Raw genomic sequence first — 15,410 nt, 5'->3', positions numbered from 1 at the left:
GAGAAGTGGTCTGTGGTCACCACCTTCAGAACCACTCCTTTATTGGGGGTGTCTTGCTAATTGCCTATAATTTCCACCTGTTGTCTATCCCATTTGCACAACAGCATGTGAAATTGATTGTCACTCAGTGTTGCTTCCTAAGTGGACAGTTTGATTTCACAGAAGTGTGATTGACTTGGAGTTACATTGTGTTGTTTAAGTGTTCCCTTTATTTTTTTGAGCAGTGTATATATAGATACAGCTACCTAGAAAAAAAGAATGGGTCACTGATGGCCCAATTTTTCATAGTACCATCTCAGGTGATTCATTTTAGGACATCTTGAAAATATACTGCATGCAAACCCCCTGAATTATCTTAACTAGCATATCACCGTTCAATGCAGAACCAACAGTTACATGACAAATTTACTATCTTCAAATGAGATTTGTGCTCTGGTCCTTTTCTAGTGCAAAGTCCCATGTCTACCATAAAGTTCCTTCAAATAGTTGTTCAGTATTATCCCACAAGCAAGTGTGCTTGGCCATGTACTGAATGGGTTAATATCCTCTCCCCTGGGGTTTCAGCAGCAAAGACAGACATTCCTCTCCTCCTCCCTTACATCCTCTTCCTCCTCCATCGCTTTCTCCCACCCCTGGCTGCTGCCCCCTCTCCTCCTCCTTTCTCTCTCAGTCCTGGGTGAGGAGACGCAGGGAAACACTGGGCCATGAAGAGTGGGATCCTACTAGCCCTTGTAGCCCTAGTCCCTCTGTGGTGCCAGGCTCAGGAGACTGAAGAACAGCGGTCCTGTGATGGGGCATTTGATCTGTACTTCATTCTTGACAAGTGAGTGTCCAGAGGGGGAATATGAGGGGGAGGCAGGCAAGAGACAACAAAGGCAGAGTTTGCAAGACATGGGAGAAGTTTGCATCAAGGAGGGAGAGAGTGCATACAAGGCTAAGTGCTGTATCCAGATCCAAAATATGGACTAAGACCTGCTAAGCCTGTACCAGGATCTTAAATATCCATACTACTATATACGTGTACTTCGCTGGGCAGGATTCTTAATTGTCCTGAATGTTATGGCATATTTCTTCACTTTTTGGAGAATCCCAAATGTAATCTATTAAAAGTACCGCCATCTGACTTATTAAACAGAGGCGTCGCTACAGCCCTAGTCCTGTATCTACAATCTCTGGTCAATGCAATGTGACTTGTTGGCACCCAGCACACTGGGCAACTGTCTCGCCAGTCCCCTGTGGCACGTGGCTGACTTTAAGGATACGGCCGCGCATTCACTTTCCTTATGCAGTTTTGGAAGCCAAATTCAGGTGCAGATCATAAAAAGAGAGTAAGGGTATGACTACATGGAGCTGTCACGAGGTGCTTGCGACGCGGCCATGCTGCGTTTGAGTACCGCACAACCATATAGGCTCTAATTAAACGAATGAGATCGCACTGTTTAGACAGTCTGTATTGGTAATGGCTCCGTGGCACCTGCAATACCGCTCGGCCATTAACAATAAAGACCCACTGAACAGTGCGGTCTTATTAGAGCCTTCAGTGGCCCATGCGGCCATGCAGTACTCAGACGCAAGTGACACACTTCCGCGCCACGTGGTTGCACCCGAAGTATTAAGGACAGATACCAATTTTCGTAATTTTTGAATTCACTCCTGGTTTTGTTTTCCAAGACTGAATGGGGAAACTTGACCGTACCCTAAGATTCTCAATGGGGCCGTTCTTTTGGACAGTGTGGACACACATATCTAATGATATATCTATTGTCTGCTGTGTGCTGTCCATTCATCAATAGCATTAATGACTGGACGTCTAGAAAACTATTTGGCTCCACAAACCTCAGCCTCCATTTACATACAGATTTGTGTGATATATTTCTAGAAGCTTTTCTTTCACATGCTTTGTGCAGGACAATAATTGAATTATCGGAGATCTCAGGAGGCTTCCATTATGTGAAGCACTTCAGTCGGCTATCCACCACTACTCAGGCTCACGCTCTGTCAATACTGCGGCCCTCCTGGGGATATTTCAGTCTGGGCTCACAAATCACATGGGATGGGACCTGAACTTTGAGCATGTGACAGAGTAGCACATCACTGTGATAGGCCTTGCTTTGGACAATCTCTGGTGTAACATCTCAGTTCACATGGTTACTTGTGGTACATGGACGTGTACAGCATTGCACACGGCGAAGCATTTTGTGACAGTGGGCTCTGTAGTGAGACTGGCTGGAGGATCCATGTGGAGTTGGTCTACATAAAACTCTCTTTGTTAGGTTTCTGTAGCACTGACCCGATGCTGCGTCAGCGACTGAGCTGCGGTGTATGTGTGTTTACTGACAATTACAAAAACCTCTAACACACAGACACAAAATACCCTACACAGACTCACATACACTACACAGACACTACACACATAAACCACATATACACATGCATACACCACTCAGACACACAGACACATACTTACACCACACACACATACAACACATAGACACCCATACACTATATAGACACATACACCACATATACACATGCATACACCACTCAGACACACACACATGCCACACAGACACACACATACTTTACACAGATGCGCATACACCACGCAGGCACACAGACACATACTTACACCACACACACATACAACACATAGACACCCATACACTATATAGACACAGTACACCACACAGACACATGCATACACCACATAGACAAACATACACCACACAGACTTACACATACACCACATATACACATGCATACGCCACACAGACACACACATACTGCACACAGACACACACATACTGCACACAGACACACACATACACCACACAGACTTACACATACACCACATATACACACACATACACCACACAGATGCACATATATGCCACAGAGACATACATACACCTTACACATGCAGCACACAGGCACACACATATATACCACACAGACACACACATATATACCACACAGACACATACATACAGGGAGTGCAGAATTATTAGGCAAGTTGTATTTTTGAGGATTAATTTTATTATTGAACAACAACCATGTTCTCAATGAACCCAAAAAACTCATTAATATCAAAGCTGAATATTTTTGGAAGTAGTTTTTAGTTTGTTTTTAGTTTTAGCTATTTTAGGGGGATATCTGTGTGTGCAGGTGACTATTACTGTGCATAATTATTAGGCAACTTAACAAAAAACAAATATATACCCATTTCAATTATTTATTTTTACCAGTGAAACCAATATAACATCTCAACATTCACAAATATACATTTCTGACATTCAAAAACAAAACAAAAACAAATCAGTGACCAATATAGCCACCTTTCTTTGCAAGGACACTCAAAAGCCTGCCATCCATGGATTCTGTCAGTGTTTTGATCTGTTCACCATCAACATTGCGTGCAGCAGCAACCACAGCCTCCCAGACACTGTTCAGAGAGGTGTACTGTTTTCCCTCCTTGTAAATCTCACATTTGATGATGGACCACAGGTTCTCAATGGGGTTCAGATCAGGTGAACAAGGAGGCCATGTCATTAGATTTTCTTCTTTTATACCCTTTCTTGCCAGCCACGCTGTGGAGTACTTGGACGCGTGTGATGGAGCATTGTCCTGCATGAAAATCATGTTTTTCTTGAAGGATGCAGACTTCTTCCTGTACCACTGCTTGAAGAAGGTGTCTTCCAGAAACTGGCAGTAGGACTGGGAGTTGAGCTTGACTCCATCCTCAACCCGAAAAGGCCCCACAAGCTCATCTTTGATGATACCAGCCCAAACCAGTACTCCACCTCCACCTTGCTGGCGTCTGAGTCGGACTGGAGCTCTCTGCCCTTTACCAATCCAGCCACGGGCCCATCCATCTGGCCCATCAAGACTCACTCTCATTTCATCAGTCCATAAAACCTTAGAAAAATCACGCTTGAGATATTTCTTGGCCCAGTCTTGACGTTTCAGCTTGTGTGTCTTGTTCAGTGGTGGTCGTCTTTCAGCCTTTCTTACCTTGGCCATGTCTCTGAGTATTGCACACCTTGTGCTTTTGGGCACTCCAGTGATGTTGCAGCTCTGAAATATGGCCAAACTGGTGGCAAGTGGCATCTTGGCAGCTGCACGCTTGACTTTTCTCAGTTCATGGGCAGTTATTTTGCGCCTTGGTTTTTCCACACGCTTCTTGCGACCCTGTTGACGATTTTGAATGAAACGCTTGATTGTTCGATGATCACGCTTCAGAAGCTTTGCAATTTTAAGAGTGCTGCATCCCTCTGCAAGATATCTCACTATTTTTGACTTTTCTGAGCCTGTCAAGTCCTTCTTTTGACCCATTTTGCCAAAGGAAAGGAAGTTGCCTAATAATTATGCACACCTAATATAGGGTGTTGATGTCATTAGACCACACCCCTTCTCATTACAGAGATGCACATCACCTAATATGCTTAATTGGTAGTAGGCTTTCGAGCCTATACAGCTTGGAGTAAGACAACATGCATAAAGAGGATGATGTGGTCAAAATACTCATTTGCCTAATAATTCTGCACACAGTGTACATACATGACACAGACACACACATACTGCACACAGACACACACATACACCACACAGATGCACATATATGTCACAGAGACATACATACACCACACACATACAGCACACAGGCACACACATACACCACACAGATGCACATACACCACACAGACACACACATACACCACACAGATGCACATATATGCCACAGAGACATACATACACCACACATACTCCCTCTTTGACCATCCAAAAAGTTGGAAGGTATGCACATACACCACACAGACACACACATATAGCACATAGGTACATGCAGAAACACAGATGCACTGACAGACATGCACAGACATATGCATCATACAGACACACACAAACAGAAGCGCAGATATACAGACAAACATAATCACGTCACACATACACAAAAACACCAAACAAACAAACATACACAGATAGACCTGCAGATACAAAAACACAAAAAAGGAAAACAACACTCACAGAGGGGGGCTTAGGACCCCAGAATATATTGGTTTTGCCTTTAGTTTGTATTACTAGATGCACATCCTGTACAAATCCCAGCATATACATGAATTGCCTGTGTATACATCCTGATACCAAAAACAAGGCTTCCTTCCTCTATTCTGTATGGACTGCCTCGTCTGTGTCTAGAAAACAAAGAACAACACCCAAATTAACTGGAGCATTTCTATTTAAAAAGGACCTGTTTATATTACAGATATGTCAGTTTTTGTAAATTCTTGTCTTACTATAATATTTTGGGAGCTTCTTTTCTTATTCCTCTGCATTGTACCATTCCTCTATTATACCTCCTAGAAATGTATGAATATATTGACAATGGGGTGTTACCAGTTGGGGTTTGCCAGTATCGATTCAGCCAGTGCCAGACTTTGACAAGAGGAAAGGTAACTCCCAGGTTTAAATTTATTCTTCAACGTCTAGAAGAAATTACTGAGGAAAGGCACAACACAGAGCTCTAAGGGATCATGCACACGACCGTGCCGTTTTTGCGGTCCACAAAAAACGGATGCCGCCCTTGTGCCTTCCGCAATTTGTGGAACGGAACAGGAGGTCCATTATAGAAATGCCTATTCTTGTCCGCAAAACGGACAAGAATAGGACATGCCTCATAATTTTTGATGGGCCACGGAACGAAGCAACGGATGCGGACAGCACACAGAGTGCTGTCCACATCTTTTGCGGACCCATAGAAAAGAATGGTTTCGTATATGGAATCAAAATACGGCCCGTATACGAAACGCAAAAAATGGTCGTGTGCATGAGCCCTAAGAAAAGATTCTCCAGAATCAATATTTTTGGGAATGCAAGTATTTACTGAAATATACAAGTCATAAAAAGCTGATGGGTCCTCTTTAAAAGAATTGTCCACTTTGGATAACCCCTGTGTAGTGGGTGCTTCCCTTGACAATGAGCTCATCCTTGCAGATTCCAAATAAATTTGGCACGTAATCCAGGTCACTGAAAAATCTGAGATTAAATAGGCAACACCCACAATATACTGTATTAAAACAATTGAAAAATGTATCGCTCAGGACAAAAGAGTCTATTTTTCCAATTTTCTCGTTCATGAAGACTATGCCAAAACCATGAATAGGGTATATTTCTCATTTTCTGTAGGTCAGAACCTGATGACTTAAAATTCATGTAATCTGGAATACACAAGGAAAAATCTTAGTCACGGTCATTTCTCAATGGTCAAGCACCTTCCAGGTCAATGCTTGGAAATACAGTGAACAGGAGCATATGACAGGGAATGGTCCAGCATCTTCCAGGTCAATGCTTGGAAATACAATGAGCAGGAGCATATGACAGGGAATGGTCCAGCACCTTCCAGATCAATGCTTGGAAATACAATGAGCAGGAGCATATGATAGGGAATGGTCCAGCATCTTCCAGGTCAATGCTTGGAAATACAATGAGCAGGAGCATATGACAGTGAATGGTCCAGCACCTTCCAGATCAATGCTTGGAAATACAATGAGCAGGAGCATATGACAGGGAATGGCCCAGCATCTTCCAAGTCAATGCTTGGAAATACAATGAACAGGAGCATATGACAGGGAATAGTCCTGCATCTTTCAGGTCAATGCTTGGAAATACAATGAGCAGGAGCATATGACAGGGAATGGCCCAGCATCTTCCAGGTCAAGGCTTGGAAATACGATGAGCAGGAGCATATGACAGGGAATGGTCCAGCATCTTCCAGGTCAATGCTTGGAAATACAATGAGCAGGAGCATCTGACAGGGAATAGTCCAGCATCTTTCAGGTCAATGCTTGGAAATTCAATGAGCAGGAGCATATGATAGGGAATGGTTTAGCTTGGGATGCCCAACAAACATGTTGCAGGACCTGGACACAAGCTAGATGTAACCTATGACAGCCTACAAATTGAATTGAATGTTAACCAGAAAACTGATATCTGGAACTTTACAGGAAAATTTATTTACTGGTTAAAACCTTATTTTGGGTAACCTCTGATGAGGAACTTAGCAGCACATATTCAGTTCTTCTTTCCCCAGAGAGGCCACCATCTGTGATGATCATATGCCCTAACAAGGCTCATGTGAGACAGAATGGACAAAATGCTGCAAAAACTAATTATAATATATGCTGAAAACATTTCATTTAGGCCATTGGTTCTCAATGTATGATACACATACTGAGAAGTTACATATCATGGTGGTATTTTTATCTAATTTGTTTAGTTGTGGCTACTTGGCATAGAAAAGCGGCGCAACACTGTTTTAGGACAGATGATTTATTAGGAGCTAAATGAAAAAAAGTGTAAAACCCTTTAAAGAAGACCTACTATAAGATTATTTTTTAAGTACACTCTGCTTTTAATGGAAACTCTTCTTTGGAAAGTCTTCTTTAAAGGCGATTGTGATGATGGACTAAGATTAGGACAGGTCATCAGTAAGTAAATTGTAGAAGTTTGATTTCTGGCACCCTCATCCATCAACAAGTACCATACCCCTAAACTGTTTACCTAGTCTCAGCACTGAACATATGGTTGAGCTGTAGTGCCAGGTGCAACTGCAACCATGTGTATGACACCGTGCCAGGATAAACAATGAAGGGGAGTGCTGTGGCTCCTTCATTCAGTTGATCTGGAGTTTGAACCCACTCCCCAAATATTAAAGTCTCAGAAAACCCTCACACCTCATTTTAGAAATCCTATAGATTAAAGGGGTTCTCTGAGACTAGGAACCCTTTTGCCAGACAGGGTGCAGGGAGCTTGTTGATGGTACCTCACACTTCCAGTCCAGTGGGGACCAGAGCTTCTGGTTCTGGAACCAGAATGCAGGCAAGGTGAGCATTTTTTGTTATAATCCCTGCATACTGCCTGACAATATTGAAAGGGGTTCCCAGTCTCTGCAAGCCCATTAAGCCAGCACGCAGAAGATTTCTGACCCATTTTGTCTGCAAGAAATCATGATGTAGAATGGTAGCTTCATGCTGATAAGACTGATAAGACTTCTAACGCTCAGGAGAATGAATGTCCTCCATGAGTGAAGCTCAGATTGATGTAGAGCATAAGCAAGAACCCGTCTCGTTGCTATGGGTAAAAGCTCCTTCAAAAGCATATTGGGTATAGGTTCCAGAGCAAAGTGAAACTTCAAACACTTCCACTACTTCATCACAGGTCATTTCTCCTTCTAGCTATTTATTTGGTTTTATTAATCATATCTCCTGAAAATGTGAAATGTTTTCCTGAGGCAATTAAAAGTGTAAAAACAAAGTAAAACAGGTAGTTATACCTGAAGCTAGGATACGGTGGCCTCCTGACTCTTGTGTTGTCCTTTGTGATTTTAGGTAGATTGTGATATTTCAGTGAAGTTTGGACTCCTTTTACCATGCATGCTGGATCGGTTTGCTGCTTTGATATCAATCTGCACTACATAACTGTATATATAATGTGTATCTGCTCTATATACAGTACAGACCAAAAGTTTGGACACACCTTCTCATTCAAAGAGTTTTCTTTATTTTCATGACTATGAAGGCATCAGAACTATGAATTAACACATGTGGAATTATATACATAACAAACAAGTGTGAAACAACTGCAAATATGTCATATTCTAGGTTCTTCAAAGTAGCCACCTATTGCTTTGATTACTGCTTTGCACACTCTTGGCATTCTCTTGATGAGCTTCAAGAGGTAGTCCCCTGAAATGGTCTTCCAACAGTCTTGAAGGAGTTCCCAGAGATGCTTAGCACTTGTTGGCCCTTTTGCCTTCACTCTGCGGTCCAGCTCACCCGAAACCATCTCGATTGGGTTCAGGTCCGGTGACTGTGGAGGCCAGGTCATCTGGCGCAGCACCCCATCACTCTCCTTCATGGTCAAATAGCCCTTACTTTCAAAGTTTTCCCAATTTTTCGGCTGACTGACTGACCTTCATTTCTTAAAGTAATGATGGCCACTCGTTTTTCTTTACTTAGCTGCTTTTTTCTTGCCATAATACAAATTCTAACAGTCTATTCAGTAGGACTATCAGCTGTGTATCCACCTGACTTCTCAACGCAACTGATGGTCCCAACCCCATTTATAAGGCAAGAAATCCCACTTATTAAACCTGACAGGGCACACCTGTGAAGTGAAAACCATTTCAGGGGACTACCTCTTGAAGCTCATCATGAGAATGCCAAGAGTGTGCAAAGCAGTAATCAAAGCAAAAGGTGGCTACTTTGAAGAACCTAGAATATGACATATTTTCAGTTGTTTCACACTTGTTTGTTATGTATATAATTCCACATGTGTTAATTCATAGTTTTGATGCCTTCAGTGTGAATCTACAATTTTCATAGTCAGGAAAATAAAGAAAACTCTTTGAATGAGAAGGTGTGTCCAAACTTTTGGTCTGTACTGTATATATAACTGTATATATTCAGTATATCTGGTACTAAAAATATATATCTGCTCTATGCCTGCTAGTAGAATGACATACACTATGTGCTTTATAGCTACTAATATAAATGCATACATTAATGTTCTATACTTGATAGTGTAACTATATATGCATTATGGCTGGTTAAACATGTATAAACATGTACCATACCTAGTACTAAAAATGTATATGCACTGTGTCCAGTATTGTAACTGTATATGTGCAGTATACACTGGCAATAAAAAGAAATGAACCCATTAATTTGTCCCCCGTCCCCAGACTTCAGCGTCCTGGCGCAGATGCAACATCTGCACCTCCTAGGTATGTGCCTAACATACTCCTAACCAAGCATATAGCCTTCCTACTGGCGAACCAAACAGAGTTTTCCCTGAAAGGGTTACTTTAATGGCAATGCAAGCTTCCGGCAATGAATATGGAAGCCTCAGGTCAGCCCACTCTTACCACAAAAAAACTGGACGCCTGCTGATGTATTTTCAGGACAATCGTTAAGGAAAGATACAGTTTGTTTGTTGAGAAATTTGCAGATTCCCATGTCATGTTGATGATCCTATCTCGCTTCCATTTCCTCAATGCTGATGTCACACAGTAATTCTAAATGATTACAAGGTCCTTTCATCTACTTTTTGTCCCCAACACTAAGGAAACTTGGTACATAATATGCAAGGCTAACTTTAAAGGAGTTGTCTCACTTTATTTATCATGTATACAAAGTTAATACAAGGCACTTACTAATGTATTGTGATCGTCCATTTTTCTGTCTTTGCTGGCTGGATTCTTTTTCCATCACCTGTTTCCAGGGGTTAAGACCACCCTGTAATCAAGCAGTGTTGGTCGTGTTTACACTCTATGGGAAAAAGCAACGGCCTATGCGTTCCCACTTCCCACTTAAAGAAGGACGCACAACCCCTCAGATGTGTAACAAAACCCATTTTTTGGATGGGGTCGGTTACAGCTTATTGTACTGATTAATTATAATCACAAAGTTGTTCTCCATACATTGTAACCAGAACTAGGGGGAAAACTGAAGCGGTATGCCAACCACCGGCCCTGGTGGACAAGTCCACCCATCAGAAAAACCACCTCATCTCCAAACAACCACCAACCGCCAGCTGTGACCTCAGGAAATTGAAAACAGTAAATCCTGCTAAAACAAGAAAAACATGTCAACAGAAGCACGCAATCAAATGGCATAAGGCAAACTACCAAAACAGAGAGGGTGGGAGGGCCAGAAGCTCCAGCAATCCACCGGTGAAAGAGGTGGGTGGAGCATCAAGCAACCCTTTATATTAACACTGATCGGACAGTGCCATTAATCACAGCCTGCAGGAGAGGGGGTTAGGAGAGGGAGGGAACACATGCCAAACCCTGCCCAGGGGTAGCCTAACTCCCTCCTCCCTCACCCCCTCCCCTGCAACATGACAGGGGAGAACACAGCAGCCCAGGAGGTCACAAATTAACCATTTCAGGTGCTTTACCCAGTGTCTCCTGCAGTCAATGACAACTTCCCTAAATGGTTTGTTGTCTTCAATCTTGTATAACAGTACATCATTAGTGATGTCCCGAACTATTTGCCGGCGAACATAGCTTGTTCGCGTTCGCCGCGGCGGGCGAACATGTGCGATGTTCGGTCCGCCCCCTATACATCATCATTGAGCAAACTTTGACCCTGTACCTCACAGTCAGCAGACACATTCCATCCAATCAGCATACCCTTCCTCCCAGACCCTCCCACCTCCTATCAAAAAGCAAGGACAGCATCCATCTTAGATTTATTCTGAAGCTGCAGTTTCACAAATTTGACTAAGTTGTAATCGCAATGCGATTAATACAGGTTATATTAATCGCGTTGCGAATTCAACTAAGGCCTCTTTCACACTTGCGTTGTCCGGATCCGGCGTGTACTCCACTTGCCGGAATTACACGCCGGATCCGGAAAAACGCAAGTGTACTGAAAGCATTTGAAGACGGAACTTCCAAATGCGTTCAGTGTTACTATGGCACCCAGGACACTATTAAAGTCCTGGTTGCCATAGTAGGAGCGGGGAGCGGTATACTTACAGTCCGCGCGGCTCCCGGGGCGCTCCAGAGTGACGTCAGAGCGCCCCATGCGCATGGATGACGTGATCCATGTGATCACATGATCCATGCGCTTGGGGCGCCCTGACGTCACTATGAAGAGCCCCGGGAGCCGCACAGACGGTAAGTATACTGCTCCCCCGCTCCCCACTACACTTTACCATGGCTGCCAGGACTTTAGCGTCCCGGCAGCCATGGTAACCACTCTGAAAAAGCTAAATGTCGGCTCCGGCAATGCGCCGAAACGACGTTTAGCTTAAGGCCGGATCCGGATCAATGCCTTTCAATGGGCATTAATTCCGGATCCGGCCTTGCGGCAAGTGTTCCGGATTTTTGGCCGGAGCAAAAAGCGCAGCACTGAAGACATCCTGATGCATCCTGATGCATCCTGAACGGATTTCTCTCCATTCAGAATGCATTAGGATAATCCTGATCAGGATTCTTCCGGCATAGAGCCCCGACGACGGAACTCTATGCCGGAAGACAAGAACGCAAGTGTGAAAGAGCCCTTAGAGCTGGGTTCCCAATGATTGTATTGCTAGAATATAACGAAAATTGAGAATATAGTGCTATATTCGTCAATTCTAGCAATACAACCATTAGGAACTCAGATCTAAGTTGTAATCGCAATGCGATTAATACAGGTTATATTAATCGCATTGCGAATTCAACTAAGAGCTGGGTTCCTAATGGTTGTATTGCTAGAATATAACGAAGATTGAGAATATAGTGCTATATTCGTTATATTCGTCAATTCTAGCAATACAACCATTAGGAACTTAGCTTTAAGTTGAATTCGCAATGCGATTAATGCAGGTTATATTAATCTCATTGCGAATTCAACTTACCACACTCGGTGTCAACTACGTAATTTTCTATGGGAGTTTTGCCATGGATCCCCCTCCGGCATGCCACAGTCCAGGTGTTAGTCCCCTTGAAACAACTTTTCTATCACTATTGTGGCCAGAAAGAGTCCCTGTGGGTTTTAAAATTCGCCTGCCTATTGAAGTCTATGGCGGTTCGCCCGTTCGCGAACATTCACGGAAGTTCACGTTCACCGTTTGCGAACGGAAAATTTTATGTTCGCGACATCTCTATACATCATATAGGGGTAGAGGCAGCAGAAGATACCACACAGGACATCATTCAACTCTTGGTATGCTTTGTCTTTAGCTACATGGGCCATCTCTTCATTAACTAATGGTAATTTGTTCACTGGAAACTGGTCAATAGAGGTCAGCATAGTCATTAAAATGCATACACTCTGTTCTCTGAAAGGTACGCCATAAAAGAAGATAGTCCATTATGCTCAAATAAAACCATAAAAATCATATATCACTTTGCTAATGTCTAACTCAAAGTCAAGCCTGCTTATAAAGAGTCACTGTGGGCACAGTTCTGTTTTGTGTGCAGTCGTGGCCAAAAGTTCTGACACATTTTGGTGTTCACAAGGTTTGCAGCTTAAAGGTTTTTAGATCTTTTTGTCAGGTGTAAGTACATTTCTAAGCATTTCATAATTTCTGTAAACTTTTATTGACAAATACATCAATTTTATGCAAAGACTCAATATTTCCAGCATTGACCCTTCTTTTTTAAGACATCTGCAGTTAGCCCTGGCACACTGGATATCAGCTTCTGGGCCAAATCCTGACGGATGGCAACCATCACCATCTGTGTTTTTGTTTCTGGGCCTTTTTGAGGATTGACCATGGGTTCTCTATGGGATTGAGATCTGGGGAGTTTCCTGGCCACATTGTCAATGTTTTGATCATCAAGCCACTTAGTTATCAGTTTTGTCTTGTGACATGGTGCTCCATCATGCTCGAAATAAACATTGTTCATCACCCAATTGCTCCTGGATGAGAGAAGTTGCTCTTGGAGAATGTTTTCATGCCATTCATTATTCGTGGCCATGTTCTTAGGCAAAATTGTGAGTGAGCCCTCTCCTTAGGATAAGAAGCAACCCCACACATGAATGCTCTCAAGATGCCTTACTATTGGCATGACACAGGACTAATTTTAGCGCTCACCTTTTCTTTTCCAATAATTTTTTTTAGATTTTTTAGTCTGAAGGGGGCTTCATCAGAGAAAATAACTTTACCCCAGTCCTCTGAAGTCCAATCCCTATGCTTTACCACAGTCCTCGGCAGTCCAATCCTTTACAGAATGTATGTCTGTCCTTGATGGGGGTTTTTGGAGTGCCTTCTTTGCTGCCCTCCAAAAGCATTCACCTCACCGAGCAGGCAGATGCATTCACACCTGCCTGCTGCCATTCCTGAGCAAGCTCTGCACTGGTGGTGACCCTATCCCTATGAGACGGTCCTGGCACTTGCTGGTCTTTTTTTGGCACCCTGAAGCCTTCTTCATAGCAATTGAACCTCTCTTGTTGAAGTTCTTGATGATCCAATAAATGGTTGACTTAGGTAATTTTTTTACGAGAAACAACGTCCTTGCCTGTAAAGCTCTATTGATGCAACGCAAATGATGTCTGCATGTGATTATTTAGACATAACCGTTGTTAACAAAATAATACAATGATTTCAAGCACCAACCTGTCACGACTGTGACTGATCCAGACAGGTCTGGGAGGAGAAGGTTGCAGCGACTTGCTACTCGCGATAGCTTGTGAGTTTGCTCCGTGGTTCAGGGTATGTCATCCGGGTTTTGCCTTGTGAACCTTTTTGTCCTGACTGGGAGTTTGTAGGCATCCTTCTCAGGTGAGTCCTGTCTGCCACTCCCAGCTACTATATTAGTTTCAGTTTCACTTGCAGTCATTGCCAGATATAGTCCCTACTTCCAGTGCTATTCTGACCTTTGAAGGAGATCGTTTGACAGTGTTGCTGTGGAGCTTTTGCCCAGCGTGGACTGTCGTGTTTGGGATCGCCTTCTCTGCTCGTGACTGGATAAGTCTATCTCTGCTATAGATTGTTTGTTTGTTGCTGTCTTCCCCTGTTGTTCTCCTAGACGTGAGTGATGGTGACTAGTGCTCCCATCGGCCTTTCCCCAGTCTAGTCTTGTTAGGGTGAGTGAGGGTTTAGGCATACTGCTCGCCGCACGGGTTCACACCCCGTCTAGGGTATCAGGGCAGACAGGTGCCAGCTTAGGGTTAGTCAGGGGTGGCCATTCTATTTCCCAACCGTAGATAAGGGTCCCCCTTCCCCTCCGTCTGGTGCGACACGACTGCTGCTGGGATAGCGGTCGTGACACAACCAGTCTGCTCTTCTAATTCAATTAGCATGACAGAGTGATAGCAGCTACATAGTCCTTGTTAACACTTTCTCCTGAACTAACAAGACGATCACTGAAATGATGTTAGCAGGTCACTTCGTAGCAGGGCTAAAATGTAGTGGAAATAGTTTTTTTGTGATTAAGTTAAGGCTACTTTCACACTCGCGTTTTGTGCGGATCCGTTCAGATAATACAACCATCTGCATCCGTTTAGAACGGATCCGTTTGTATTATCTGTAACATAGCCCAGACGGATCCGTCTTGAACACCATTGAAAGTCAATAGAGGACTGATCAGTTTTCTATTGTGCCAGATTGTGCCCGATTGTGTCAGACGGACACCAAAACGCTACAAGCAGCGTTTTGGTGTCCGTCTCCAAAGCAGAATGGAGACTGAACTGATGCAAACGGCTGCAAACTGATGCATTCTGAATGGATCCTTTTCCATTCAGAATGCATTAGAATGCAAGCTGATCCGTTTTGGACCACTTGTGAGAGCCCTGAATGGATTTCACAAACGGAAAGCCAAAACGCGAGTGTGAAAGTAGACTAATTTTGATGGCAAGGCATGACTTTGCAATTAATGCAGTTGATGCAATTAGTCACGTAAAAACTGAAGCAGCAAA

The 15,410-nt window shown here is 43.3% G+C and overlaps 1 protein-coding gene across 1 annotated transcript in view; it reads left to right on the top strand.

Moving 5' to 3' along the window:
• Positions 1-635: 635 nt before the first annotated feature.
• Positions 636-15,410, top strand: part of LOC121003266 (anthrax toxin receptor 1-like) — an 85,996-nt gene continuing 71,221 nt past the window's right edge. Inside the window, exon 1 of the mRNA XM_040434965.1 lies at positions 636-823. Within this exon, the coding sequence (XP_040290899.1) occupies positions 705-823 (119 nt within the window). The 5' untranslated portion in view covers positions 636-704. The remainder of the gene's footprint in view (positions 824-15,410) is intronic.

Source organism: Bufo bufo, chromosome 6 (assembly GCF_905171765.1).
Source record: "Bufo bufo chromosome 6, aBufBuf1.1, whole genome shotgun sequence".
NCBI classification, from domain to species: domain Eukaryota; kingdom Metazoa; phylum Chordata; class Amphibia; order Anura; family Bufonidae; genus Bufo; species Bufo bufo.
Note: the sequence above shows the minus strand (reverse complement) of the source record. Positions and strands in the feature narration are given on the sequence as shown.